The sequence below is a fragment of the Columba livia genome, chromosome 17 (genome assembly GCF_036013475.1).
Source record: "Columba livia isolate bColLiv1 breed racing homer chromosome 17, bColLiv1.pat.W.v2, whole genome shotgun sequence".
Taxonomy (NCBI): domain Eukaryota; kingdom Metazoa; phylum Chordata; class Aves; order Columbiformes; family Columbidae; genus Columba; species Columba livia.
The window spans coordinates 10,315,538-10,341,221 of NC_088618.1; the positions used below are offsets into that span (position 1 = coordinate 10,315,538).

Below are 25,684 nucleotides of genomic sequence, written 5' to 3' on the forward strand. Positions count from 1 at the left end.
TCTTGCCTTTTACAGTTATTCCAAAGCCCAGAGGAGCCCGACCCTGTGTACAGCAGCGTGTAATTCTGCGATTACAAAGGAAGAACGCATCCTCCGTGCTCGGCCGGCCGCGGGTGTGTGGGGTGCGACCCTCGTTTTGCCTATTTCGTGAGTCTTAAACTACCATTCGGCCGTTAGCGCGGATTTTAAGAATTTAACCAGCGATTTTGGCGACCCGCCCCCCCGGGGGGGCAGCCCCTTCCCTGGCGCTCATTACCATAGCGCCCTCCCGACACCCCCCGCGTGTCCCGGCCGCCGCTCCTCGGTGCCTCCCTCCCGGTAACCCCCTCCTACCGCCCCTACCGGGAGCGCGGGCTGTGCGCGGGGGCGCGCAGGGGTGCGGGCCGGCGCGGCACGCGGGGGCGCGCCGGCGCGCTCTGACCGCGGCGGGGGGGCGGCGGCGGGGGGGCCGGGAGGGCGGGGCGGTCCGGTAGCTTTGCGCAGTGGCAGTATCGTAGCCAATGAGGTTAATCCGAGGCGCGATTATTGCTAATTGAAAACTTTTCCCAATACCCCGCCATGACGACTTGAAATATAGTCGGCACTGGCAATTTTTGATGGCCTCTTTGGAGGCTGATTTCAAACGGTAAAAAAACAGATTGTAAGAGAAGCGGGAGTACGGAGTTGGGGCGCCTTGGGCAGGGCGGGGATGCCCGTGGAACAAGCGGGCTGTGCAGGAGCTCGCTGCCCGTTGGGGTGCTTGGTGGCCGGCAGATTTCACGTGGTTAAAACCAGATTGTGCGGAAACGGGAGCGCCGAGCTGGGACGCGCTGGGCAGGGCGGGGATGCCCGGGGACGGAGCGGGCTGCGCCGGAGCTGGGGTGCCTGGGGGCCGCCTGGGCTGCCCCGGGGCGGGCTGGCGGAAGTGGTGAGTGAGCCCCTCATTCAGCGGGGAGCTGCGCGGATGACGTCATGCCTACTTTGCATACGCCTACTTTGCATACTCCTTCCCAGCAAGCTCTGCGGCCGCGCCGCCACTCGTCACGGAGGGGGAAAAACGGGGCGCCCCGCTCCCGGTGTCGGCGCGGAGAGGGGACGAGGGTGTTTGGGGAGCGCTGCCGGGGCGGGAGCGAGGGGACACGGGCGAGCGGCAGGGCTCGCCCTGACAGCGGCAGCGGCCCCGGGGCGAGGCCCGGCGGCGGCGGGAGGAGGGGGTCAGCTTTGCGCAGTGGCAGTATCGTAGCCAATGAGGTTAATCCGAGGCGCGATTATTGCTAATTGAAAACTTTTCCCAATACCCCGCCATGACGACTTGAAATATAGTCGGCATTGGCAATTTTTGACAGTCTCTACGGAGACTGAATTTTGGTGTAAAAAATAGATTTAGAATCTTTATATACTGTTTTGACTTGAGGTGCGATGAGCTGAGATTTTTAGGGTGCATGGGTTGGTTGTGTAGGTAGGTTCCCTGGGTTTGTGGTGGGGTGATAGAACCACGGTTTAATGAATTGAAGGTAAGTTCACATGAGAGGGTGTTGTTTTTATTCTCCTAGGAAATACTCTGTGAAATGGAAGCAGAGGAACTCGGGTACCAGGTAAATGTTTCTTGAGTAACTCTCTTGAGGAGGATCGTTTGAGTAGCACGACCTCTCTGGAGGTAATTTAGGTAGTGAGGAGAGGGCTGGTGTTTCTGGAGCAAGTGAGGGGGACTGAGGGTCTGAATTGTGCTTGACCAGCTCTAGAAGTGCTTCAAAACCCGTGAGGGAACAGCTTTCAGTGACAGTGCCATAACTTGCACTTTGTGTGGGTTTGTTAACAGGTATCCATTGGCATCACTTGCTTGAGACAAACACTCCACCAAAAAAAACCTCCTTATTTGTAAAATTAATTACAAGCCTTTACTCTGGAAAAAGCAGCTGCTGAGTTTGGTGTAAAATCCTATTTTTAAAGTTAGGTAAACGCCATCCATTTCCAAGTTGCAGCTGTTCTCTTAGTTTAATACAGAAGCAGATCGTGGAGGGAGACTGAGCGCTGCTCAGCAGCTCCCCGGACCAGTCTCTGTGGGAGCTGGAAGCAGCTGCCCCCTGTCGCTTTGTGTCAATTAGCTGTAGCTTGTGCTGCTGGCAGGTCACCTCTGCAGTTCTCCCTGTGGGCGTGTGTGCCGTCTGGATGCTCCTACCCTGCCTGTGGGATCCTGAGCGAGGCAGCTGTTTTAAACTATAACTAGGCAGAGTAGAAAACTAAGTAGTGAACATTAATGTTCCCTCTTTGCCAGGTTTATATGTAACGTTTAGAGCTGTGCTGGGGTATTATACACAATAGTGACCAAAGAGTTACTGTGAAAACTCATGGACTGTGTTTGTCCCTGCATTTGCACTTCATTGCTAGCAATAGCAATTTGAAATCAAAACCTGAAGCATAGTGATGCCATTACCCTTTGGCAGGGTAATCTGTGTTGATAAATACCAAAGGCATATGTAGTTTACAGTGAGTAATACACTTCTTAGAATCATAGAATAGTTTGGGTTGGAAGGGACCTTCAAAGTCATCTGGTCCACCACCCCTGCATGTAATTGCTTGATTTGTATAAACTTTGTTGGTAAGTATGGGTTTTATCACTGGATTGTTTCTTGTCTCTTCTCCTAAAACTGTCTGTGATAATACCCTGGCGTGGTGCTTCCAGTCTGCATTGCAATGTCCTATGTCTTATGCTGTAAGCCAAGGTTGTTCATTTGCTGTAACAGATCCTTACAAGTGTAAAGTTGGGCCCTGAATGAGGAAGTTGCATGGTAGAGATTTACTGCTGTTGCCTTAAGCTCTGCCTGAATCTTTCTTTTATGTATTCACCTGAAGAAAGAGCTACGTCCCCTTGCATGGTGTGCACAGCACAGCAGACAGACTGCAATGAAGTCATCCTCATCGCTCTGCAGTTTCAAGTCACTCTCTGGAAAATGCACAGGTAAGTTCTAAACATGCCTGACACGTTAGTGTAGCTTCATGTCTGTTCTTCTCTGGCGTAGGTTTAGTCTGCTCTAAATAGCAGTGGTTTTCATAAGAGATATGAAATGAGCTATGAAATTGCTCCTCTGGCAGCCAGTCTGAGATTACAGCGCTGAAGGGGACAGGTGGACAGTTAATCCATCTAGTCTCTGAGTGTCAAGTGTGTGGAGGTCAGTGGGTTAAGCCACCCTTCTATGGAGCTGGTGTGTAACTGGTAAATGATGCTTTGACGGGGAGGGAAGATGCCTTGAGCAAGCACTCCAAACACATGGGTTGTGTGGAGCCAGGAAGTCCTGAAGTCTGACATTCAGTTGATATTGACTCACTGTCTGACTTTATTTCCAGCTCCCAGCCCCGTTTCCCATCTGTAACTGGGGGCAATAACTTCTTGTCACAGCTTATGTGTAAGATAAGTTGAGTCATAATATGTCTTAGTCACAGGGCCAAATATGAAAGGAGATACCCCGTGTAATTCTCTGACGCGCTACCTGCATTCCCTAGCGCTTCCCATCCAGCACCAGCTATGAGGGATGTAGCTGCTCTCAGCGTCGCTTCCCCTCAGTTGTGCCAGCAGCTCTGGGCACGCTGCTCTGCTGGAAATGTTTGCTGGAGTGGTCATCACTGGGGAGCTGCAGCTGCTTCTGCTGGCAGCTGCATAAGAACAGCACTTGAGCAGCAAGCAGATGTGTGTGAGTCAGTGAGAGTTTCAGAGGCAGAGAGCAGGTAGATGGTGAGAAGAAAGGAGTTCCAGGGTGCTGGAAGGACAAGAGAGGGTGAATGTTGTTTGGGTGAGTTTAGCGCGAGCCCACACCACTGAACAGCTGTCTTAGCAACTTGGGTTTTAACCTGCCCCTGCTCCTTAGGCTGTCATGAGAGGGTTAAGACTGACAATTTTCAGTAAGAAATGTCACTTTGTGAAGAAGAATACAGTTATGAACAGCACCTGGCTATGGGGACTGCAATGAAATGAAAATAAGGTTGGTTATAAAAGCCAGACTACTAGTGGATTGTATCCCTCATGTGCCAGCCCTGCTTTTTCAGCTCACTGACCCTTTCCTAGCAGTGCTGAAGCCACAGGAAAAGCTTTAGAGGCAATGAGTTTCTTTTTTGTTCTTTTTCACACTGAGCAGGACCTGTTTCTTGTGGGTGCAACCCTAACTAACTGGTGTTATGACACATTAATTTCAGTCTTGAGACAGAATAGAAACTGCTTTCTTGCTTTGCATTTGCTTCCAGACTCCCAAAGGACACTGTAGGAAGCTGAAGATAAAAATTGCATTCCAGGCTACAATATGACCAGTGCACAGTGGGCACTTTATTTGTGCAGAGGTAAAAATACAGCCCAAGTCAAGACAGATGCCTGTCCTATGTTGCTAGAAGAAATATCCAGATCCCAGGAAAGGGCATGCTGCTGATGACCTTAGGTCCACTATGCTAGCAGCAAATGTTTATGTTGTTCCACCTGGGGAGACACAACCTGAAGTCATCACTGTGCACATTTTGAGCAAATATAAGAGGCCCTTCAAATGATGTTTTAAATTTTGCTTAGGGATCAGCAAGAGGAGTGCCAGGCAAGATCCTTGGTGTTGGTGGTGAAGTGCCTGGTGAAAGTCTTTGCTTGTATTTGTGTTGTACTTAGATTTAGGTAGGGATGTCGTTGTCTGAGAACTGCTGAATTTGGAGTAAAACCTGGAATGAATTTCCAGGAGGCTGATGATTATTTGCAAGTGTTGGCTGGGACTAGGGAGGGGATATTTCCACGCTCTCATTATAGCATGTCTTAACACAGGAAATAATGGTGTCTGTTGAATTGTGCTAGCTGGGGAACCTGGGTGTGTTTGTGCCTAGAGAGTGAAAAGTAAAGCATTGGAAACTTCAGGCAGCTGACCCTCTGGGCACTGTTCTTGTGAAAATGCAATCCTGTCATCCAGGCTAGACAACAGGACACGCACTGCTCAGCCCTGGGAACATTCTTTGACTCGGTAGTAATTTTGTAAGGAAAAGAGCAACAAGAGTCATGTTTCCTGGATCGCTTGCTGTTCCCACACTGATAGTTTTCGGTGTATCTCCCATCAGATTGGGAGCGGAACGCTTGGGCTGAGCGACTGTTTTTGCTGCCATGTCGACTTGGCCGGAGCGCCATGGTAAACACGAGCTCTGCGGGTGGAGCTGCTCTGTGGCTGGGGCAAGGCCGAGGACTTTGCCGCGTTGGAGTGTGGTTTGGTAGCGGTTTGAAAGGAAAAGTGAGTGGGAAATGGTGGTTCAAGACGCACCATCACATGATAAATCCAGGACGGCTGATATGGTTTTAAACAGGGCAAAGGAGAAGTGGTTGGTGGCTTTCCTTTATGGTGGCAACAGCTTGTGGAAAACTGTTCAGGAAGGGTTTCAGCTGCCCCAGCTTCCCTGTGGGTCGGGTAAAACATCTGGGGCTCAGAAACATCCATTTGTTTGATGTTTTTTAGGGCATGGAGAGGCAGAGTGCGGGGCTGCAGCTCCCCAGCCGAGCCCGGCACGGCTGCAGCGCTGTCCTCGGGGGGATGTGCCCCTGGCCTGGGTCCTGCTCCTCTAGCGAGGAGAGCCCCTGGGCTGTGCTTGCAGGCTGGGCACTGGCAGCCTCAGTGCGCACAGGGCTGCAGGCCGGTGCCCGGTCCGGGTGTGCAGGACGCGGCAGGACAGGCTTGGGCGGGGGCGCGCACCAGGCCCGTGGGCGCTGCTGTCCCGGGGCGCTTTTCCACCCCGGGGCCCTCGCACCGGGGCCGCAGCCAAGCGGGGCCGGGGAGCCGCGTGTCCCCGCCCGGGGCCGGGCTGGCGGGGGCCGGGCTGGCGGGTCCCGCTGCGGCCGCCAGGGGGCAGCGGGCGTGGGGCGCGGCGCGCGGCGGGGGCGCGCACGGGCGGCGGGGGCGCGCGGAGGCGGGTCGGGAAAGTTGCGAGGCGCCGAGGCGGGCACGGCGGAGCGGGCACGGCGGCACCATGGACGACTTGGGTGAGTTCCGAGCCGCGCCGCATCCCCTCGGCCGGGGGGGCGCCGCCCCTCAGCACCCCGGGCAGCCCCTGCGGCCCGCCCGGCCACGCTGCGCCCCTCAGAGCCGCCGGCGGCTCCGCGCCGTGGGGCCGGGGCCGGGCCTGGCGCCCGGGGACGTGTCGCTCCCCGCGGAGCGCGCAGGCCCTCCCGGCTCGCCGCGCCGCACCGACCGCGCCGCCCCCGGGCCCCTCGGCCAGGCTGCCCTGCGGCCGCCGCCGCCCGACCCCGCCCGCGCTCCGGACCGGCGGTGTCTGTCTGTCCCGGCCGGGAAACGCGCCCTCCGGTCCCGTACTCGGGAGCTGCGGGGAGCGCGCTCGGGTTTGAGCAGCCGCCTCCTCCCCTGCCGCAGCCTCCCCAGCCTGTTCTTGGGCGAGATGTGTAACTTTGCTGGGTATGGAGCGATCGCTGGGAGCCCCCGGGGGTAAGCGGGGCACAGCCCCTGCCCAAAGGGCTGCCGGGCTCGGCGCTTCATCCTCCTCCCTTTGCTTCTCCCAGGTGTGCTGAAACCTTCCAAAATCGTCTAGCGGGAAAATGTGAGGCAACCGGGCTTATTGGAAAGATCTAGAGAGTCTTGAGTTCCTTTGGTACCAAGCCGGAAAGGGGGTGGATCTGCCAAAATCCCTTGTACTCTGGGAGACATTAGGGTGACTGAGTTCCGCTTATGAAACTGATTAACTCGGACACTGGGGTGGGGCTGCAATCCATTACTTCCATCCTACCTTTAATAGAAACCAGACCTTCTGTTAAGTTATGCTCCAGGAATATCACAGTTTTATTGCTGGACGTAAAGGTCACATTTTAGTTCTGGCATAAAGCTGGTAGTCACCCCTTCAGAAAACAGGCTCTGAATTGTGCTAATGATAAAACGTAGAGGGCAAAGAGTCCAGCAGCTGCTTGGTGAAAGGTGCACCACGAAGGACTCGTTCTTAGGGAGCGAAACCTCACCCTCTGCCCCGGTGAGGCAGCTGGTGGTGCAAACAGAATGAACTTCTACTGCAGCTTCTTTTCACAGTTATTGTTTCTCTAAGTGGAGATACTTCTGTTTACTGTTTCTCCATCCCTCAGCCTGGTTATCTCATGGAGATTTGGTGCAAGTTTCTAGCGCGTTCAGGAATGTGTTGCTAGTCCGGACAGGATTCACCTGGTCTGTGTATTGACTTGCTGGGTGGCCCTTCAAGGAGAGCGCACAGAGTTGTGTAGGGCCAGTTTAGTGTCTCGTCAGCATGTGCTTTAACGAACCGTGGGGGCTGTGCTGTGCCCACTGCAATTGTTGCGTTCCTCGAACAGCGGTAGTGTGACTTGCCCATTGTCGGAATAGACTACTGCAGCTTCAACACATTTTTCCTTTCTTCTGTAGGAGGATTAGAGGTGAACTGCAAAAAAAATGTGAAAAATATCTGAATTAGTGTCTGTTTTATTCTTCTGAGGTGTTAAATGTATTGGGACAACCAAAAGTTAAAGCTGTGATCTGATTTTTAGAGCAGAACTTTTCGTCTCAGCAACTTGATTTCACCAAGTCTTAATTACACTGTGTCTGTCTCAATTTTTGCGCAGTCTTTCAGACTGGACGAGGTCTGATTATCTAACAGTGAGCAGTTGGACAAAAAAAGTGGGACCCTTTCCCTCTCTAATGAGGTACAAAATTCACCATGGAAAGGCACACCAGCTATTTTCCCTCTGCATATCATTGTTACCCCCAAAATTGCTCACTTATTTTTCTAAAACCATTCCCCCTGGGTTGCATACATAAGGGAACAATGATGTGCTGATATAACTGCCCTGAAATAAGTCAAGCTTTTGATCTGAAGTGAGAGTTGTTTGTTTTTCTTCCCTCATTATCTCTGGGTGGATTATCTGAGTTGTGGATTAACTGTGCCATGGATACAGGCGTCTGCGCTGGCTCTGGCCGGAGTCGGGCTGGTCGGGCAGGACTTGTTGGTTCGGGCTCAATGCCATGTGGATATAGCTGCGCCGCTTCCAGGGCCAGTTTTGGCCTAAAAGTAGTTCAGTATTGAGCCTGAGCTAATACACCTTGCAGGGTCAGCGGTGACGTGAAGTCAAGTCAGTTTAGATGTTTCCACACCACAGTTCTGTATCTGTGTGGTGCAGAAATGACCAGTGTCTGATGGACCTTGCTGGGGATGAGCTCATACCTCTCGGAGCCCGTTGGTGTGTCTGTTCTTAACACCTGGAATTTATCAAAAAGCTCTTGCTGGAGCTGACGGAGTTGATCTGTGTGTCCTTGTTTGCTGTAAAGTGGAGGTCCAGAAGTATCTCAATTTCATGCTGCTTGGGCTGGAGAGGTTATGAAACATCTGTGAGAATGGATTTGTGTTGCTTTGGTGATTCATTTGGAGTTGAAAAAAGACTTTGTTCCTTTTTTTGCCTCCCTCAGTGTTGAAGAAGTGGCGTTAGGGTGCACGGATCGCACAGGAAAACCTTTCACAGCTCCGCAGGCGGAACTCGTGCACCCCATGGAGCTGGGGGAGCCCCTGGGGCTCAGGACCCTCGGTGCTGGGGCCGTGTTTGAACTGGAATAGCACGTTGTGGGAAGGGGGAGGAGGTGGTGGATTCCAGCAGCTGACCACACTCGTCCGGATTGCCTTCCTCGAATCTCTCTAAGGAAGCACGTTCTGCGGATGTGCTTGGAGTTGGGCAGGAAGCTTGCTGAATGAGTTTGCCGTTCTGTGGTGGTGTAAATCAGCACGGGGAGTAAAACTTGTTCCTAAAGAGTGAAAATCCTAACTCTGGGCTATCATTCCTTTCAGGGGATTAGCAAAGCGCAGTGTGGTAATGTTACGTGCTGGGCTTCCAGCACACAAGTGACCAAGCACACATATTGGCTTCAGACAATTTGAGATATTGAATTAGATGTTGAATTATTCTTGGTTCTGCGCTGCTGCCTTGTCTAAGTAGTATGTGTGAACAGTCCATCAGGACCTGCTGGTTGCGGAGGAAGAAACCTAATTTGTGTAGTGTGTCATGTATTACATGGTGAGAGGAGCAGGAGAAAGGAAACTTTGCATTTGCTTTAGTCACATACTGTTTGTTTTGCCTTTGAATTATTTTTGTAGCCTTTTTCTGAAAGGGGTTGTTAGCAAATACTACTGCGAAATTTTTGTTTTAAGCTTTGGTAACTCCAGACAGAAATAGTGTTGCTCTTAGAAATTTTCTTTTGATGGCTTTGAAATTCTTGATTCTCTACTGCTTTTTTTTGGGTTGTTTTTAAAGGCTCCAGATATTTTTAAACTTGATTTTGTAATCAAAAACAAACCAGCATTCACTAAAGCTTGTAAAAGGTGTTTTACTAATAAGTTATTTCTGTTTAAGAAGGATGTAATTATGGCAGTGTTTTGGCTGTGCATGTAAACTAGACTGTAAGCTGCTTATTTTAGGTGTGCTTGCTCACTTGTAGAAGGATTTTTCTTTTGCAGATTTGTTCAGCAACGTGGCTTCCGAATTCTGGGCACAAAGCTTCAGTGGCACAAGAGATTTTACTTTGAAAGTTATTCCCTCTGTTTTAAGAACTCTAAGCCACCCTCTCTTCAGGGCTTAATCCGCTCAAGATTGACTTTAAAGGGAGCAATCTTGCCATTGATTTTTCATGGGAGCGTGGAGAGTTGTGCACGTGTTTCCATCTGTCATCTCCCCTAACATTTGGAAGACTGCTGTGCTCTGCAGGGTTATGCTGTCCATCCCTCCTTTGAGGGGGACGCTTGCCTGTTCCTGACTCAGTTCCTTCAGTTTGGGAGTCATATGCAGTGGGTTTTGGTCATATTTGACTGCAAGTTTAGTGTGAAACTGCTTATGGTCAGCTACGCCCAGGAAATGGCATTGGGGGGAAAACACTGGTAAAGTAATTTGGTCCCTTGGCTTTCTACTGGCTCAGGTTTCTGAGTCATTCCTGCTGCTGGGCGAGAAGACTGTAAACAGAACTAATACTCTGCACAATGGGGTTCTGACTTGGTTCAGCTTCTTAGCTGTCCCGACCCCTCGTAAAACAGGGACTTCATTGTCCTGAGCGGCTCAGACAGGGAGTCCTCTGCCTCGAGCAGCGTGCGGTGCAGAGAGAGGCTTCTTTTCCTGGTGCTCTATTTCCATGGAAGGGCTGGACTCTGCGCTGTCTTTAGCTCCTTTGTCCCTCGCTGGGAGAGGTCAACTTCTCCCAAGTGTTCAGCTGCCCTCCTGGTTAAAATTGATCCTCCGACACCATCGCTACCCCTAGAGAAAGAAATGGGTAACTTCTCATACATCTTGTTTAACTCTGTCTCTGCTTGTTCTTCCTTTCTCAGGCAATCATGACACTTTAATTTCCCCAGACTCTTTTTTCCACACCTCTTTCAAAGTGTATTTATTATATGAAACAAGCTGTGAAACTGCAGAAATCGTGGATAAAATTCTGAAATCTGGCAGTAGAACAAGCAATAATGATGCACTTCTACTTGGAGTTGTTTTTCTTGATCTACTGCTAAGGCAGACATACATTAATTCCTTAAGTCAAATCTGTGCAATTAGAGGGTGGGAAAAGCCTACCCATGACCACAGAACAAATCTGTTTGACTTGAACTAATGTGTTAGTTGTGATATCCAGGATCTGTTGCAGCTTTGGAGACAGCCAGACAGATTCTGGATTCGGTTGTGTTGTGCTAGTGGAAAATCAGTGTGAATGAATAGGATCTCTGGTCCCGGCTTCCTGCTCGGCGTCTCAGACTGCGCCTGCCGCCCTTTGCGCACTGATCCTCTGTGTCCCTTTTTGTCTGATGCGGAAGCTGTTGATGAAGATGCTCTTCTGCTCCAGCTGCCTGAAAGTGAAACATTGTCTGTGGGAAGCTTCCCCGGGCTGTGATAAGAAGATGGGGTTCAGGGAATGAGTTTCTTGCTCACTTTAGCCTGTCCTGACTAACTTAGTTTTAATATCAAGCCCTGGAAGTACAGGTTGTCATGACCACCAGGCTATTATATTTTAAAATGCTAGGCAGGGAACTGTGGAGACCTTTGTGTCCTGTTCTTGTTTCAGTGCTTGTAAAATCTCACCTCGCATCTCATCCAGTTTCAGATTGCAGCCAAAAATGGTGATTCCAGCTTCCCCATCTCTTGTGTCCATGCTGCTTACTTAGTGAGTATCAGGCTCCAGAGTGAGTTGGTTCAAATTTCTGTTCATTTGGAAAACCAGCCCTTTCCCCCACATTGAACAGATGATTTGCCACTGGATCAGCAAGGTGAACAGTCTCGCCCTGCAGTGAGGTAACTGGATCTGGTGCAGTGTAGACGCAAGGAGTGGTGCTGTTCCTTCCCATTTTGGGCTGAAGTTAAATGGGTTGGAGAGAAAAGTGGAAGTTGTGGTTTCAGGTTGGTTGCACCTGATCTAACCGCTGCTGTAAGGTGTGTTGTGTCCTGCATCCTACCTCCCCCATCTCCTTTCCTTGAGTCCACAGTAACGGTTGCACAGTTTACTCCATCAGCAAGCGGATTCTTCTGAAAGGCATTTTTGTTTTCACGTGGACGGTGAGCTGGGAAATAGGTGAGGCCACCTCTTTTAGCTGTGGCTTATTTTCCATCTGGCTTGAGGTGACCATTTGTCCACAGCTTCAAAACCTTGCTCTGACTTTAGACATGTTTTTTCTCCATCTGCGAAATGGGGATAATAGCTCCTTACCTGCAAAGTATGATTAATATTTGTTGAGATATTTCTGTTTCTGAAATAGCTTCCAGCTGAATATATCAGAATAGTAACTCTTTCCTCTTTCAAGTTTCTCCTGTCACCAGTGTTGGAAGAGCTTATGATGACAAGTTTAAATTAGATTTGTAATTTTTTTTATTCCCTTTTCAGCCCCGTTTAATGTTCCTTCTCTACATTTCTGATTGCTCATCCTTTTTTCATCCTCTGCTATGACAGGCTGTGAGTAGGGCAAAACGATTTCCTTTCCCTTTCAAGTTCCCCGCAGTATTCCTACTCTGGTCTTTTGCTTTACCACAGAGCATCGTGAAGTCATTCAATGGCTGTTGTGAGCTAAAGAGAAACCGTAAAAATAGGAGTTGGTTGATGACTTTCTCATATCACTCTTAGCTATTTTTCCCGTTCTTGCTTATTCTCATTGCAAGTGGCCCCAGAGCAGCAGAAACCAGCTGGTTGGGGACAGTCTCCCTTGGCTTACTGGTCTTAAAATCCATGTTTTCTCTTCTGTGCATGTACATTTTAAAATCCTGATGAAGCAAAGTAGAAATGGCAACTGTGGCACCCAAGTGCTGTGGCACAAGTTTGGTGTTAGTGTCTCAATTATAGGAACTGAGATTCTGCGTTTGTGCTGTTTAAGAGTCTGGTAAGCTCCTTTTCTGCTCATACAAATGCAGCTTTTTCTTGTAGCAGACTAATTATTCTGAATTTACATGGGAAATTTATCGAAGCAGTTTGAGACAACTACAAGCTGAGGATCTGGGAGAATTTCTGGCAGGCCACAGGGGAGGCGTTGTTGTGTGGCTCCTTTTTCCCTGTGCTGGACTGTGTCTACACTGTGAACAAGTTCAGTTCAGGTTATTTAAATGAGTACCCTGAAGTCTTCAAATGCAGTTTCTCATGCCAGTTCTCACACTGATCTTGCAATCATGTGCAAGTTTGGAGTACGTGGCTTTACGGGGTAAACTACCGAGCACGTCTGGCTGGCAGCACGCAGTGGAGTGTAGCTTGATTTCTTGTTTTTATTGTTTATTGCACATGTTTAAACCTCTAACATTTTGCAAATTATGTGAAGAACATCAAAAAAAGTAAATGGCGCTCCAGGGAATTAACTTCTGAACCACACTTTGTATGGGGAATTGTGCTTTAAACGGTTCAGTTATAAATCAAACTGTATGGGGTCTCCAGGAATAAACCAATCCCATGTTTTTGTCACAAAATTGAGCTGGCAGACAGATTTAATCCTCTGTCTGTCTAGACGCCTGATAGGATCTTGCTTTATTTCCATCCCCGAAGAGCAAGGTAAGCAGAGAATTTCACTTTGTGCTATAGGGAGGTTTGTGGTGGTTCAGGGACTGCGATTAGGCCGGGTTTTTCTAAGAGCAAGAGAGGGGAAAAAAGCCAGAAGTAGAAAAGGTCATGGGCAGGAGGACTGTAAATGATTTGCCAGAGATTAGGAGCTTAATACTCCCTTGTTCTATCCTCTTTCATGGTTCTAAATGAGTTCAAGGCTTCTGTCTGAAAAGGTTTCTTTTAGGTTGGAGCCACTAACTTCAGCTGGGTCAGGCAGAAGTGCCCAAGGCTGCTCACTGCCCGTCAGTTGGGGTTACTGGTGCCCCGCGAGCTGGAATAAGATGATGGTTTTCTCATTATGTTTGGCCATTAGTTATGTTTGCTGCTCCCCATTCCCCAGTGCTGGCAGCTGCCTTGGGACTAGAGCTTTTTGTCGCTGCTGACAAATGAACCCTTTTGGGCAGGGGTGGTCCCCAAGAGCAAGATGCCGAGGAGCGGGATTTCTGGATTGCAGCTCTCCCCCTGTTCGTTACGGTTTTACATGGGAGACTCTTCTCGGGCTGTGTAGGTCTGGCGAGGCAGCATGACACACAGCTGGAACCATTCTGCCCGGCCACGAGCAGCTCCAGCAGTTAGACAGGATCCCTGCAAAGAGCTGGAGTGCTGGGGGAGGGGTCGAAATGCCATTTCATCCACGTCATGAAGCCTCTTATCAGTGGCCAACTCTGCGTTGTGGGTGGGTGAGCGGTGCTGGAGCTGCCTTTCAGTGCTGTGAAACGCGAGGGGCTCAGCGCTGTCAGTCAGGCTGCGAGGTGCAGAGACGCTGTGTGGAGTTTGGGATGAGTTTGTTGGGTTCTTACAACCCTAAACTTGTAGTTTTCGATCTGTCCTGCTGGTGTTTAATCTGAGATGTGCCGCTTGGCTCTCCTGAGCAGTTCCCTTGGGCAGTGCCTCACAAGCACAGCTGCTCTGGCGTGCTGCTCCTGTACTTCGTAATTGCTTAAATCTGGTGCCTCCAGCATCTTCTGCCTTGGGATCAGGCTTCAAAGCCTTGGCCATTCGAGTTAGAGATAAAATCTCTTAGGTTATTAATTTTTCTGTAACCACATCAGATCAACGTGGCACAGTGGCGTGAAACTCAGTGCTTCCCAGATCTGCTGGGGTGCTCTGCCGGCGTTGCTTAGGATTGAAAATCTCTTTATGAGGGATGGAACAGGCAGCCCCATGGGAGGTGTTTGGTGCCGTGTTCTCCAGAGCAGAATCGCTCTGGTGTGTCCCGGCCGTGGGGCTGGGAAGCGCTTTGCGTGTTGGGGAGGAGGGTTGAGGAGAAGGGGCTGGGGGTGGTGCAGGGAGGAAGCTTTATGTAATTCTTGGCTGGCTTCTGAGTAATTGTTTTAATGAAATGGAATGCAGTGTTTTCAGGGCTTGCTTGGCAGAAACAGCTTCTTTTTTTTTTTTTTTAATTTTCTATTTTGAGGGGGGGAAAGAGTTGGACTTAGTCTGTTTTCCAGCTGCTTTGAGCAGTTAGGCTTGGATTTATTGCAGAGATAGGAGTGGAATATTGGCATGGGGGCAGTTGCACCCCTGTGTGGGGGAGGTTGTCTTGGTACATTGTGTGTAAACTGAACAGCCTGGTCCCTCTGATTCTTTGGGTTGTGAATGTGGGTTTTGAAGTGGATCAGATCAGTTTTGAAGTACCCAACAGTAATGAGGTTATAGTGACGTGAGTAGGTACATGTCCATATAAAATATATATCCATCCAGGTACTTGATAGGAAAATGAATTGATTTTCTACCAAGCCCTAGTTCAGTGTGTAGCCGGGAAGAATATGATGAGTTGAGACAAAGAAGTCAACTTAATTTTCAGCAAAGCAGAAATGTAGGGTCTGGGAATCTTGACTGCTGTGAACTAGTGCAAAATAACCTCTCTGGTTATCTCAGATGATTGTGACGTTTGTCATAGGACTGGCGGAGGGGCAATCGGAGATCATGCTGAAAACCCTTTTTTAGAAAGTAATTCGAGGGAGGGTTTATTTCATGTACCTACAAAAGGGAAGTTTATTCTCATGCTGCTGCTATTTCAGTATTGCTGGCATTTCCATTTTTGGTCAGCGCTGGAGATTTCGTCTCTCTTACTCATCTTTACCTCTCAAAAATCTACTTTCCCTTGGTCTTTTTTTTAATTGCAGTTTTCTGTGGTTATGAGTTCTCTTGCGAGTAAAAGCCTTTGGTTGATAGAATACATTTTTTCTTTGTCTAATAACAAAACAACAACTTCTGTGCGGGGCACCGAGATGAAGAAGCTGTCATGCGTTTAATTGCTTTATTAATACTGCTCTTGGTAAAAAGAAATCCTCGCTATTCCCCTTGCTGGTGACGAGACAAGCAAGAGGCTTGTGACTGGTATTTCTGTCCTGATGCCAGATGATAGGTAAAATTGTAGGTTTTCTGCCTTCTCACAGTGGGAAGAGATAAGAAAGCCTTAAGCAGATTCTCTAGCTCTTCTCCATCCACTGGCTATAATATATTCCAGCTCAAGAAAAATCTTAGTTTTCTGTCTGGCTTTAGTGATTTCCTTTTTTTCTGTGGGCCTCTGCCGTGACATTGTGAAATTCTTGCGCTACATTCTTCTGCCAATGCTAAAACCAAATAGATACAGGCAGAGCTCTAGAGCTGTGGAGCCATCAGCCGGCTCCATCAAATTACCACCCACATCTTCTCCCAGAGTAGACCCGGGGACCAGTTCCCACATTCATTTCTGGAACATCGTCCTCCTTTCATTCCCAGAAGCTGCTTTTAAAGTAAAAGGAAGCTGCTTTAATTAGATTTTTAACCATTTGCTGCTTGGCCCCTTGTACTCTGTTGTCTTAAAGATGTTGCTTGCCCACAGTCTGTAATTACTTGTGTTATATTTGAGGAGAATGTTCATCAGACTGAAAGCTTCCTTTTGAAACTTTCTACCTATTATAGTTATAAGTAGAACTAAGATCCACATGACTGAAAAATGTTAAATATTTTGCTGTCGTTTCCCCGCCCCGCTCTGTGAGTTTACATTGTGCTTTTGGCAGCGCTTGTGTAGAGTCAGTTGCTGCCGCTGACTTAGACTTCTTGGCTCACGAAGAGTTCGGTGTCGCTTCCAAGTCTGCTCCCACTCTCTGCGGAGAACCCTTGCAGAAACGAGAGCTTCTGAAAAAGAAAAATCCACCATTTTGAGAGTACTTTCTTAGTAATTAGGTTTTTAACAAGCCAGTTAAACCACATACCGCATTTGACAGAAGTTCCTTTTGTAAAAAAATGGGAAATGACCCGCCAACCACTCTGAGGCGGGTTAAGCCAGCGAGTCTTTTAAACTTGTCTTTATTTATATCTCAATACACTAACCTTTTATTTGGCATCCCCAGTATCTGGGTGAGATTTGCTGGGACTTTATTTCTCCTTACAGGCACAGGCCTTTCGAACTTGAGATACCTTGGTTTTTGAGGTTAGATTTGCATTTGTTGAGTGTTCTTTGCATTTATGCTCTCGGGAGATATGCTTGTTACTTACTGAATGGGAAGTTGCTGGAGTTAATGAAAAATATTCTCTTCAAGGACTAAATCTCTCAAGTCTGCATTTTTATACCCATTTAAGAGCCTTCAGAATAGGAATGCCTGTGTACGACTCTACTAAATATGGATACAATTGCAGTGTCTCTTTAGAGTCCCGGTTCTTTGTTGCTGGAATCCTCCCTTTGCTGGTAGCCAGGGCATTCTGCATCTCATGGGCAGAATTTGTGCTTCTAATGCTTTTAATGAATTCAGAATTTATACTAATATTCTATTCTTCATTTCATCATCTTTATGTGTGTCTCAAATTTTGTAACTGGCACTTTGCCTGGATGGGTCTATATTCAGATCTGTTTATGCTGCTTGGATAGGATTTCCACTGTTTAAAAGATGCTATTTTTTCCCCTCCCTGAAGTTTCATGTCTATTCTTGTGTAACGGTGCGAATCTTACCCTTCCCTTTGTTGGTTATAGGGTCCACATGCTTTCCTGTCCCTGTTACTTTTTAAAAGGCAGATCGTTAACTCAGAATGTGCAAGCTCTGACATTATTTTGTCTCTGTGTCCAAACCCATTTTTACACGTGCAGATGGACAGGATCGTAGCGCTCTTTATCAATGTTATTATTGACTGTGGTTACCTGTGTGGCAGAGGTGAGGTGCTGGGGTGTCTGAGGCGGGTCCTGCTGGTGGCTGGTAGAACATCTTGCTGCTTCTGAAAGGGGGGATGGCTTTACTTTCATTCATTCTTAACCTTTCTCTGCTCCCTCGCCTGGCTGTTTGGACATACCCCTTTCTTGCTGCTGACTGCTGTGCTCATCTCTCTTTTCTGACCCAAAAGAAAACAGTCATTTATTTTGGCTGGGTGTATATTCTGTTGAACTGGTTCACAGAGGGGTCTTAGGAGAGCCAGAGCCCACACAAGTAAGTGGCAGCAGCACTTGTCTGGAAGAGGGAGTAAAACCTCTCCATTTTTGGCAGTGGTGGGCTGTTAATTCTCCTTCCTGTATCTTGTGAAACTGTATCCTTCATGTTTCTCACTGTCCAGTGGAACTCCTGTGCTCTGTTCCCATGTAAACGCTGATGTAACATGTTTTCCTTCCCTGGATGGGTTAGAATCGGCGGTTCCCAAATCGCGATCTCTGAGTGGTAAGTACTCTGCAGCTGTTCAAGGTGTCCCCTTAAGCGGTCAAACTTACACGCTTGTCCTTTCCACCTCAGGGCTGTGGAGTGCAAGCAGACAAGGGTTGCCATTGCCCAAGGATTTGGAAACCGTTGCTGTGTGTTCACCCTGTTCTGTTTTGCGGCTGCTTATGGCACTAAGCTACTGCTTAGGAGCTGCTCAGAGTTATCCAGCGCTGGATTAGCGGGTGTTGTAACCTCAGTGCTGCTGGTGGCAATTTTCAGTTCACGTCAGACCCAGCTGCCTACAGTTATGTAAATCTCAACTAAATGCTTTCCACCCAGGCCCTAAAAAGTGCCCTTGTCTACTCTCATTTCAGTGGGCATGTGGAGGGTTGCTTGGTAGTAGCTGTGCCCCGCACACCTCTGCGCTTGGCACTTGTTCTCCGAGTCCTGTAGCCCAGGGCCGAGCAGGGGCTGGCACATGAACAGTGTTCTCCTCTCTAGGCTGCTGTCCTTGTCCTTGTTACCATTCCCTGCCTGTCTCTTTTTTGGGAAGATGTGACAGCAGCTTGCCCGGTTCAGGTCTCTAAAGAGCGTATGTTCGTGCTGAAGGAAGAAAGCTAGTTTGCTGGAGGGGACGGATGACTTTCTTTCCCAGCAGCTCTACATGCTGCTAGGGAAGAAGAATAACAGCTAGTGGGAGGCTTTCCTTTCATTGCACAAGGAGGGCAAAATGAATTTTGGCAAAATAATAATGAAACGGCATCAACCTGACGTACCTGACTTGGAGAGAGCAGCGTGGCATCCACTGTGGCAAAATTGTAGGGTATAATAAACTTGCCAGCGCTCCAGTGCTCCTCCTGCCCCCGGCACTGTTTCCATGGGTGTTTGCCTGACTGGTCAACCATGGGACCAGAAACGTTTTGAGCTTGTGTTTATTCCCTTTACCAGTGCTGTGGTTTAAAATCTATAGTGTCTTGTTTCCTGCAGTTTCCATACCCGTCCTTGGGCTCTTTGCTCTGTTAAATGGAGGTCTCCTTTGTACTGGGTTTGTCAGATGTTTGTAAAATGGCAGTGCGCTGTGTTTTGACCTAGTGCTTGTGGAGTAGCTGCAGCTGATGCGGCAGGAAGGGTCTGGTTCCTCCGATAGCTGGCTTGGCTGAGCCCCTCTTCCTGCAGGAATACAAGGGAGCTGGGATTTTGCTCACAAGCCTTGGCCCTGGGAAATTGTCCCTGAGGAGTCAGTTCAGTGGCTGCTTGTTTGGTTTTCATGAATTTTTGTTGTTGTTTTGGCAGAGGAGAGCAGATCTTGCCAGACTTTTCTGAACTTTGATCCCGGTTTCTAGAAACTTTCTGATGGAATCCAGCAGCAAATACAAATTCTTACAACGTGCATGGGGAGGGTTGACTTACTATTTCATGCATGTAAGGATAGAGAGAGGACTAAAAATGTTAGTGCATTGGCAACTAATGTTTTTATTTTATTTCATATTCTTTTTCTGTCTAGGATGTTTGCTGAAATGCAGCCCATGTCAGTGCTGAGATGGTATTAACTACTTAGTCGCTTGTGTAGAATGTTCACACTCGCTCCAGTCTGTTCCTTCCACCAAACTCAGCCAGGATACCAGTTCACTCTTGTTCGAGCGTTGCCATGTTTGAACAGAACTAACGTCCTTTCCTTTGGTCTGAGCCAACTCGCTCCCTCCCGGGGACGGTCATGTCAATACCAGCCATTCGCTAATGCCTTTGTCTGGGTCTTCCTGGAAGTGCCTGAAGATCTATTTGCTGTCATGTGGAGATCAGAAATAGATCTTGCACAAGAAGAGCCACTGGAGGAGAGCCCCGTCAGAGGCTGTACTTGCCCTCCTTGGAGACCAAAGCTGTTTCCAATTTAGCAGTTGACACACAGGGAGAGAGATGGAGACTCACTAATTTGTGCAGATTGTTGGTCCTTGTAATCTTTCACAGGGCTAACTATAACCGCCCGTAGGAACCCCAGTCTGTTTGCTTCCAAAAGGAGAGGATTCTGACGGAAGACTTGGTAGCAGGTGGAGCTCGTAGCAGGCTATGGATTCAGACTGAGGAATTCCAACTTAAGTATTTTTAGTACAGGCCTGAGAGTCAGACTTGCTTTCTGTTCTCATATAAGGCAGACTTGCCATGTTATGTTGGGCCGCTCAGGGCTGCATATCAGTTCTGTTTCTGAAAGGTAGATGATTTTTTTGGGCCACCAAGGCGGTGTGAATGTTAGTGTGAGGATTCTGATTTGTGATCCGGGTTGGAGTTCAGGTGCAGTGGTTGCAGACTTCACTGTCTACAGTTGCTGCAGGCTGCAGCCTGTTATATCGTTATAAAATGGAATATGTGGAGGTTTAGGTTTAGGGTGTGGAGCTGTCAACTGCTGTGACTGAAAAATGTGGCTGAAAATGGCTTCAACTTCTGCCGTTAGTGCGGTAATTTGTGGGTGGGACAGTCGTCTGGGGACAGGAACGTGAAATCACGGTGGTCTGAACTGCGTGCCGTTGAGCACTGAGTGAAGGCTGCTTAAGTCTATGTGAGCATTTGACATAACACAAGCTTTTCTCATGCAAATTCCAGCTTTTCTGTTCAGTAAAGGAGAGCCCAGCTCTGTGCTCTGAAACGCTGTAGGAGTGACAGGATGAGCTCTGCCGACTGCTGTTGCTTGTGCCGTGTGGCAGGACGTGCTGGAGCTGTGACTTGCAAACCCTTTACAAACTTTGCCTGACCTTTCTGAATGTTCACAGAGCAGTGGAAGAATTTTTTGACTGAACTTATCCATGTTTGGTAATCGTTTCCTGTTGTTTAGGACTCGGTTTGAGAGTACAGTGAATCTGGCTGGAAAGGAGCCGCACAAGGGGTTATTTTCTCTTTTAGCATCACACAGCTGTGGGTTGGCTGTCTGTGAATCGGCATTGAAGGTGAAATAAATAACTCATGCTTTTTCCATGAATAAACAGGGTTTAATCCAAATCCTTAATTGTATTCCTTAAACATATGTTCATTAAAGCATAAGCAAAACAGTGATGGGTGCGCGGGGGATTCACTCCGCCCAACACACACACCTTTTAACAATAAGAGGTGTGCTTAAATACAGTAAGGTATTACATATTCATAATAACCTCAGGAACGCCTATACACATTCATTACCTTTCCCGCTTCTTATTAAAATGAGTCTCAGATAATCATTTCCATAGTCTCCTCCTTGAGCCCTCCCTGTTGCGCCTGCGCGGTGTCACTTGGTGGCCTTGAGAAGGGATCTGGATGAAGGCTCCTTCAGCTTTGTCACAGTGAACTTTTTACTGTTTGGCTCATTTTGATGAATTGGCTGGAACCCAAGCTGCCAAGTCGCCCGAAACCAGACTGGCGCCCCCTTTTGCTGTAAATCTTGATTATCTTGTCTCCTCAAGGTTACAGCTGGTGCTGTAAAACTCTAAACTAGGCATTCATTATGTGGCTTAAAGTGTTAGTTCGTTAGTAGGCACTCATTATGCGGTTGGTTAACCCTTAAAATGTTAGTTCCCTCTATAAATGTAACTTCATAAACAAGTTTCACAACTTTTTACATAGAACTTAACCACCTTTTCCTTTTTTCAGGTTCAGAGCCCGTGCCTCATTTGGTTATATTTGTAAACATTAAACATCTTGTGAGCGCCAGTCACAGCTGCATTTCTCACAAAGGCTTGTGTAGCTGTGGATCTGGCATTCGCAGGAGCCTTTGGTAGCTGTGAAACTGAAAATATTTATTTGTTTAGTGTAAGCTGGAACACAAATTCAGGTTAAGGCACCAGGTCTTAGCATGGGGTGTTTTTTGTCCCTGACATGAGCTGTTTGCTGCTCAGGACTATAAACAGAGGGAAGTAAATGTAAGATTTCTCTTTTCACTTCAAGCGTGGAGAAAGCCGTGCTATAAAAAAGAGGATGCTGTACCCGACAGGAAATCGCCCCTCCCGCCCCCTTCCCCAGGGCTTGCTGGAAATGAGAAATGGGAGGGCACACCTTTGGGAGGGGGCAGGCTCTGGAACCAGAGATGTCACCGTGCTGCTAGTATGCCCAAGTACTCTTGGAGGCAATGTGTGAAGAACACAACAGCCAGTTGAAGCTGGATTTGCATGGCCTTGCTTTGCTCTGTGTCCTTAAATCTTCAGTGCCAGTGAGAGTTTGTTCTCCCAGGTTCTGTTGGCAGCTCCCGAATGTCATAGGGACAGCACTGGAGTGGACAGGTTAGGTTAACTTGAGGAACTTGAAAAGGCTACACTTGGTTTAGCAGCTTTTCAGCTGAAAAACAGAAAAAACATATTCAAATCATATTTTGTTTGGAAATTGGTTTGGTAACCTTACTTTTTTTTATTGTTTTTTTTTTCTGGAGCGTCAGGAACATCCCTTCTGAAAGGAGACGGTATTTAAATCACAAATCACTTCCAGTGTGAGGATGCACACCAGACCTGTAACATATTGAGGAATGTTTCTCTCTGACCATGTAAGCAGTTGTGTGCCTTGTGAGACTTGTGTTTTCTTGGCCATCTAATGAACCGTTCTGAGGTAGCAGAAAAGGGATCGAAGTTTTTCTAAGGAAATCGGAGGAAGGCAGAATGACCATGCGTTTCTCGTTTGTAGGTGGTGGTTCATTTCTCTCAGCCAGTTTGAGCTGAGGTCTAATTTAGTGTTCAAGAGCTAAGTGGAAAAATTCTGGTCCTACAAGAGAATCTTTTGTGGTTCCTTCACACAGCTTGGACTGGAGGCCAGAGAGGGCTGTGGATTTGTGTTGTTTCATCCAGGAAACTGTGCTGACTCAGATCTTCGAGGCGTTTGCAGTGTCTCTCAACCTGCACGTTGCGTTGATGATTTCATGTCCTGTGGGTCTAGTTAAGATGAGGTTACGTTCCTGCCAAGTCGAGGATGTGAACACAGCCAGCGCTTGAAGGATTTCCCAGCCTGTTTTGTCAAACAGGACAAGAGGTGGATCCGAGATGCTGTGATTTCCCAGGACTGCTGGTGTCGGGCTGCAAACCCGTCAGGTGTCTTCCTACGGCGTCTCTGTGCCCTTGAAAGCCGCGCTGCTGGGTTACACAGCAGCTCGCTGAGCCCTCGTGATGCTGACGCTTTGGCATCCCCACCGTGCTGACAAATACACCATCGCTGAGGTTACAGGGCAGGTCGGAGTTTTGGTGAAATCCTTGTGTTAATTGGAAGGGAAATGGTGTGGCCAGGTCCAGGGAGGATCTTGCAGCGACCTTTATGGTTTTCCAGCATGTGTACAAATAACCCTCTTGCCCCTCAGGTCTAACGCGATAGCTTCTGTTGGGATTTTGTAGCACACAGAGTCACCTCACCTTCAGAATTTTATGGTCAGGAGTAGGTTGTGTCAAAAACTAACTCTCAGGCTCAGTGGCACAAATGGGATGGCACCAGTAGGTACATAAGGTGCGCAGCCCTGCTGACTGAGGCATATTGTAATTCTGGGGCTGCAAAGCCAAGCCCATGTCAATGTAGGCTCAGGTGAAGTGGCTGGTAGTGGTGAGGGATGTCTCCAGAACTTAAGAGCATTTCAGTTTGTGCTGTCTGCTGATTGCCCCCTTAACAGGCTGCAGTTTTTCTCATCTCCATCTGAGGTGTAGATTAGTTACAGGAATCAGACTGCAGGATGGGCCATTTCTTTCAACTAATGGCAGGATGGGGCTGGATTTTACAGTTTGTGTCCTGGCCTGTGTTTTGGAGGTGGAAGTATGGAATTTCCTATCTAAAGCGGAAGTTCTAGGCACTGATTTTAGACAAGGGCTAAATTCTGGCATTGTTCTCTTTAAAACATTTTATAAAAGCTGCTCAAGACACAGCGTGGCTGGAGCTATGCTTCCAAGAAATGTAATGAGTTTATCTAAAACAAAACAAACCCCCAAACAAATCAACAACTAAGCAAATTTTTACTGGATTAGTAAGTCGAATTAGTTCAGAAGGTGCCTGGCGATCAGCAGAATGAGTTCCAGGAGCAGTGTGGGTTTTACGTGCTGGGGGAAGCAGAGATTGCTGGGCCCTTCCCTTGCACAGCGTGTGATGGTGTCAGCTCTGCCCAAACTGCAGCCAGAGCACTTGTAGGGTTTGGATTTCCTCCCCACACCTGCAGTGAGCAGTTACTGATAAATAGTTACTGACGGTGCTTTAAACAGGCTGCATTTGCACACCCTTTTACAAGACGTGGTGGTGGTGCATGGTGCTTGTGACCGGTTGGTTGGCCACAAGCTCTGGGCAAAATGTCCAGGGTTGTTCTCGGTGGTAGGGCCAGGAAGCCGCAAAGGCTGCTGCCGCGGATGTTGGAGACCACATCTCGCAGCGCAGAGTCTTGGCTTTATTCAGATATTTGCTGATCGTGGCCAGCACTGGGTGCCTGGGCTGCTGTGCTGGGGCAAGCCGCCTGGTTTGGCTGGCTATAAGCAACCTATGGTGTCCATGGGATTCACCGTGGCTGCCTTCGCGTGATTTTGAAAGCAATTCTCTGTGTCACGGGATGAATTATTGTTTAGTTTCTCTCTGCAGCAGGGTGTAGCTGGACATAATGGCTGCAAACATCATTGCCTTTGCTGTTAAGCTTTTCTGAAGCACCCACACAACCTTGTAAATCAGTGCCACAAATGCAGGGTCTCTCTTATTCTGAGGGCAGCGTTGGTCTCAAAGAAAAGTGAAGCTTCAAGGATTTTCATGCGTATTGTCTTCTATCAGCGTTCACCGTATCATGTATTGGTACTAGTCTGGACAGTGTCTTTTATTAAGCAGTGACACAGGGCATGACTTGCACCAATACCTCGATGATGAGAAAGCGCACGCCTTCGAATAAACGTCAGTCACTGCAATACATTAAAAAACTAGCTAAGCGCTTTGTTTTTTCTTTTGACCATGTCATCTGAAGTTCCTCTGGGCAGGTCTAGACAATGTGAGGTACAAATACCGGTGGCTGCTCTGTACTGGTCCTCCAGCAGTTGTTAGGTCTGGCACCTGACTTATCTTTTGTGTCTTGAATTTTTCTGTGTCTTAAATAACAATATGTCCCCTGGTTGATGAGAGAGCTGAGAGTTGTTACACATCCTGGATTCTAACCACCTGCTCAACATATTGGTTAAATTTTGGAAAGCTTCTGAATTTCTCCTTTTCAAAATGTTTTAGAAAGTAAGCCAGGCTATTTTACATGCATTCTACGTATGTGAGTGAGAGAACTTCAGAATTTTAAGAGCATCTAATTGCACTTCAAATGTTTAAGGTCTCATTTGGAATGTAGTCTTTGTATATTATTGCTTTTATAGTCTCTGATCTTTTTGCATTTAAAAACATTGATGACAATATAATGCCTTATGAACCTGTTGTTACATTTCTTTTACCTGGAAGCTAATGCCTGCATTCACCTGTTTGTTCATGGTCCTCTTATTTCTGATAATTCTCTTCCATTTTGTTGAGAGAAGTCAAAGCTGCTGTTAAAAAGAGTTCCTGTTGTCAGTGCTGCTCTTTGGGGCTCCTTCCAGCCTCACTGGAGGGCAGTGACAAGCAAGGCTCCAACAAGTCTTTTGGATGCCGCTCTTGTAGAGCGTTGCAAATGTTTCTTTTCAAAGGCTGTTTAATAGGATAAATATACCCAAGCTCCCCATTCCTCTGCAGTTACTCACAGTGTAAAACTGCCTTGCAGGGGATTGGGTTACCGCCCCGAGCTGACTCCAGTATGTGAGCTGGAGTTCCCTTTACTCCTGGAGGTGGGGTAGGGAAGGCTGATTTGAACCTAGCGAGGTTTTTAAAGTTTGGATTCAGGGATTTTGGCAAAGAGGCTGCTCAGCTGAGTCTGCAGTCTCAGGGTTCATTTCTAGAGCTGCCTTTCCCCTCATTCTTTTAGGGGACAGCAAAACCCAAGGATTTGAATTCAGCATCTTACAGGTATTAAGAAAAAAGGGCTGGAGAGTGCTGTGTCATTCTGCAAACGAGTGGTCTGCAATTTGTCTTAGGCCAAGTGAAGCACGATTATCATGTAAAGTCCATGTCACATCCTCATTT

The 25,684-nt window shown here is 47.9% G+C and overlaps 1 protein-coding gene and 2 non-coding genes across 7 annotated transcripts in view; all 3 read left to right on the plus strand.

The window, feature by feature from the left end:
* The first annotated feature begins 471 nt into the window (after positions 1-471).
* LOC135575661 (U4 spliceosomal RNA) lies at positions 472-612 on the plus strand. Its single transcript, XR_010466848.1, has one exon. It is a non-coding gene; the product is annotated as a U4 spliceosomal RNA (small nuclear RNA).
* A 61-nt stretch (positions 613-673) lies between these two features.
* Positions 674-25,684, plus strand: part of PXN (paxillin) — a 52,506-nt gene continuing 27,495 nt past the window's right edge. The window contains exons 1-2 of one of the 5 annotated variants that reach the window (XM_065033776.1): positions 674-907; positions 2,833-2,938. In XM_065033776.1, the coding sequence (XP_064889848.1) occupies positions 689-907; positions 2,833-2,938 (325 nt within the window). In that variant the 5' untranslated portion in view covers positions 674-688. Of the gene's footprint in view, positions 908-1,186; positions 1,494-1,532; positions 1,575-2,832; positions 2,939-5,810; positions 5,966-25,684 lie in introns of those variants that run through there. The other 4 variants (XM_021289593.2, XM_065033774.1, XM_065033773.1 and 1 more) reach the window with 4 other exon arrangements.
* LOC135575660 (U4 spliceosomal RNA) lies at positions 1,197-1,337 on the plus strand. Its single transcript, XR_010466847.1, has one exon. It is a non-coding gene; the product is annotated as a U4 spliceosomal RNA (small nuclear RNA).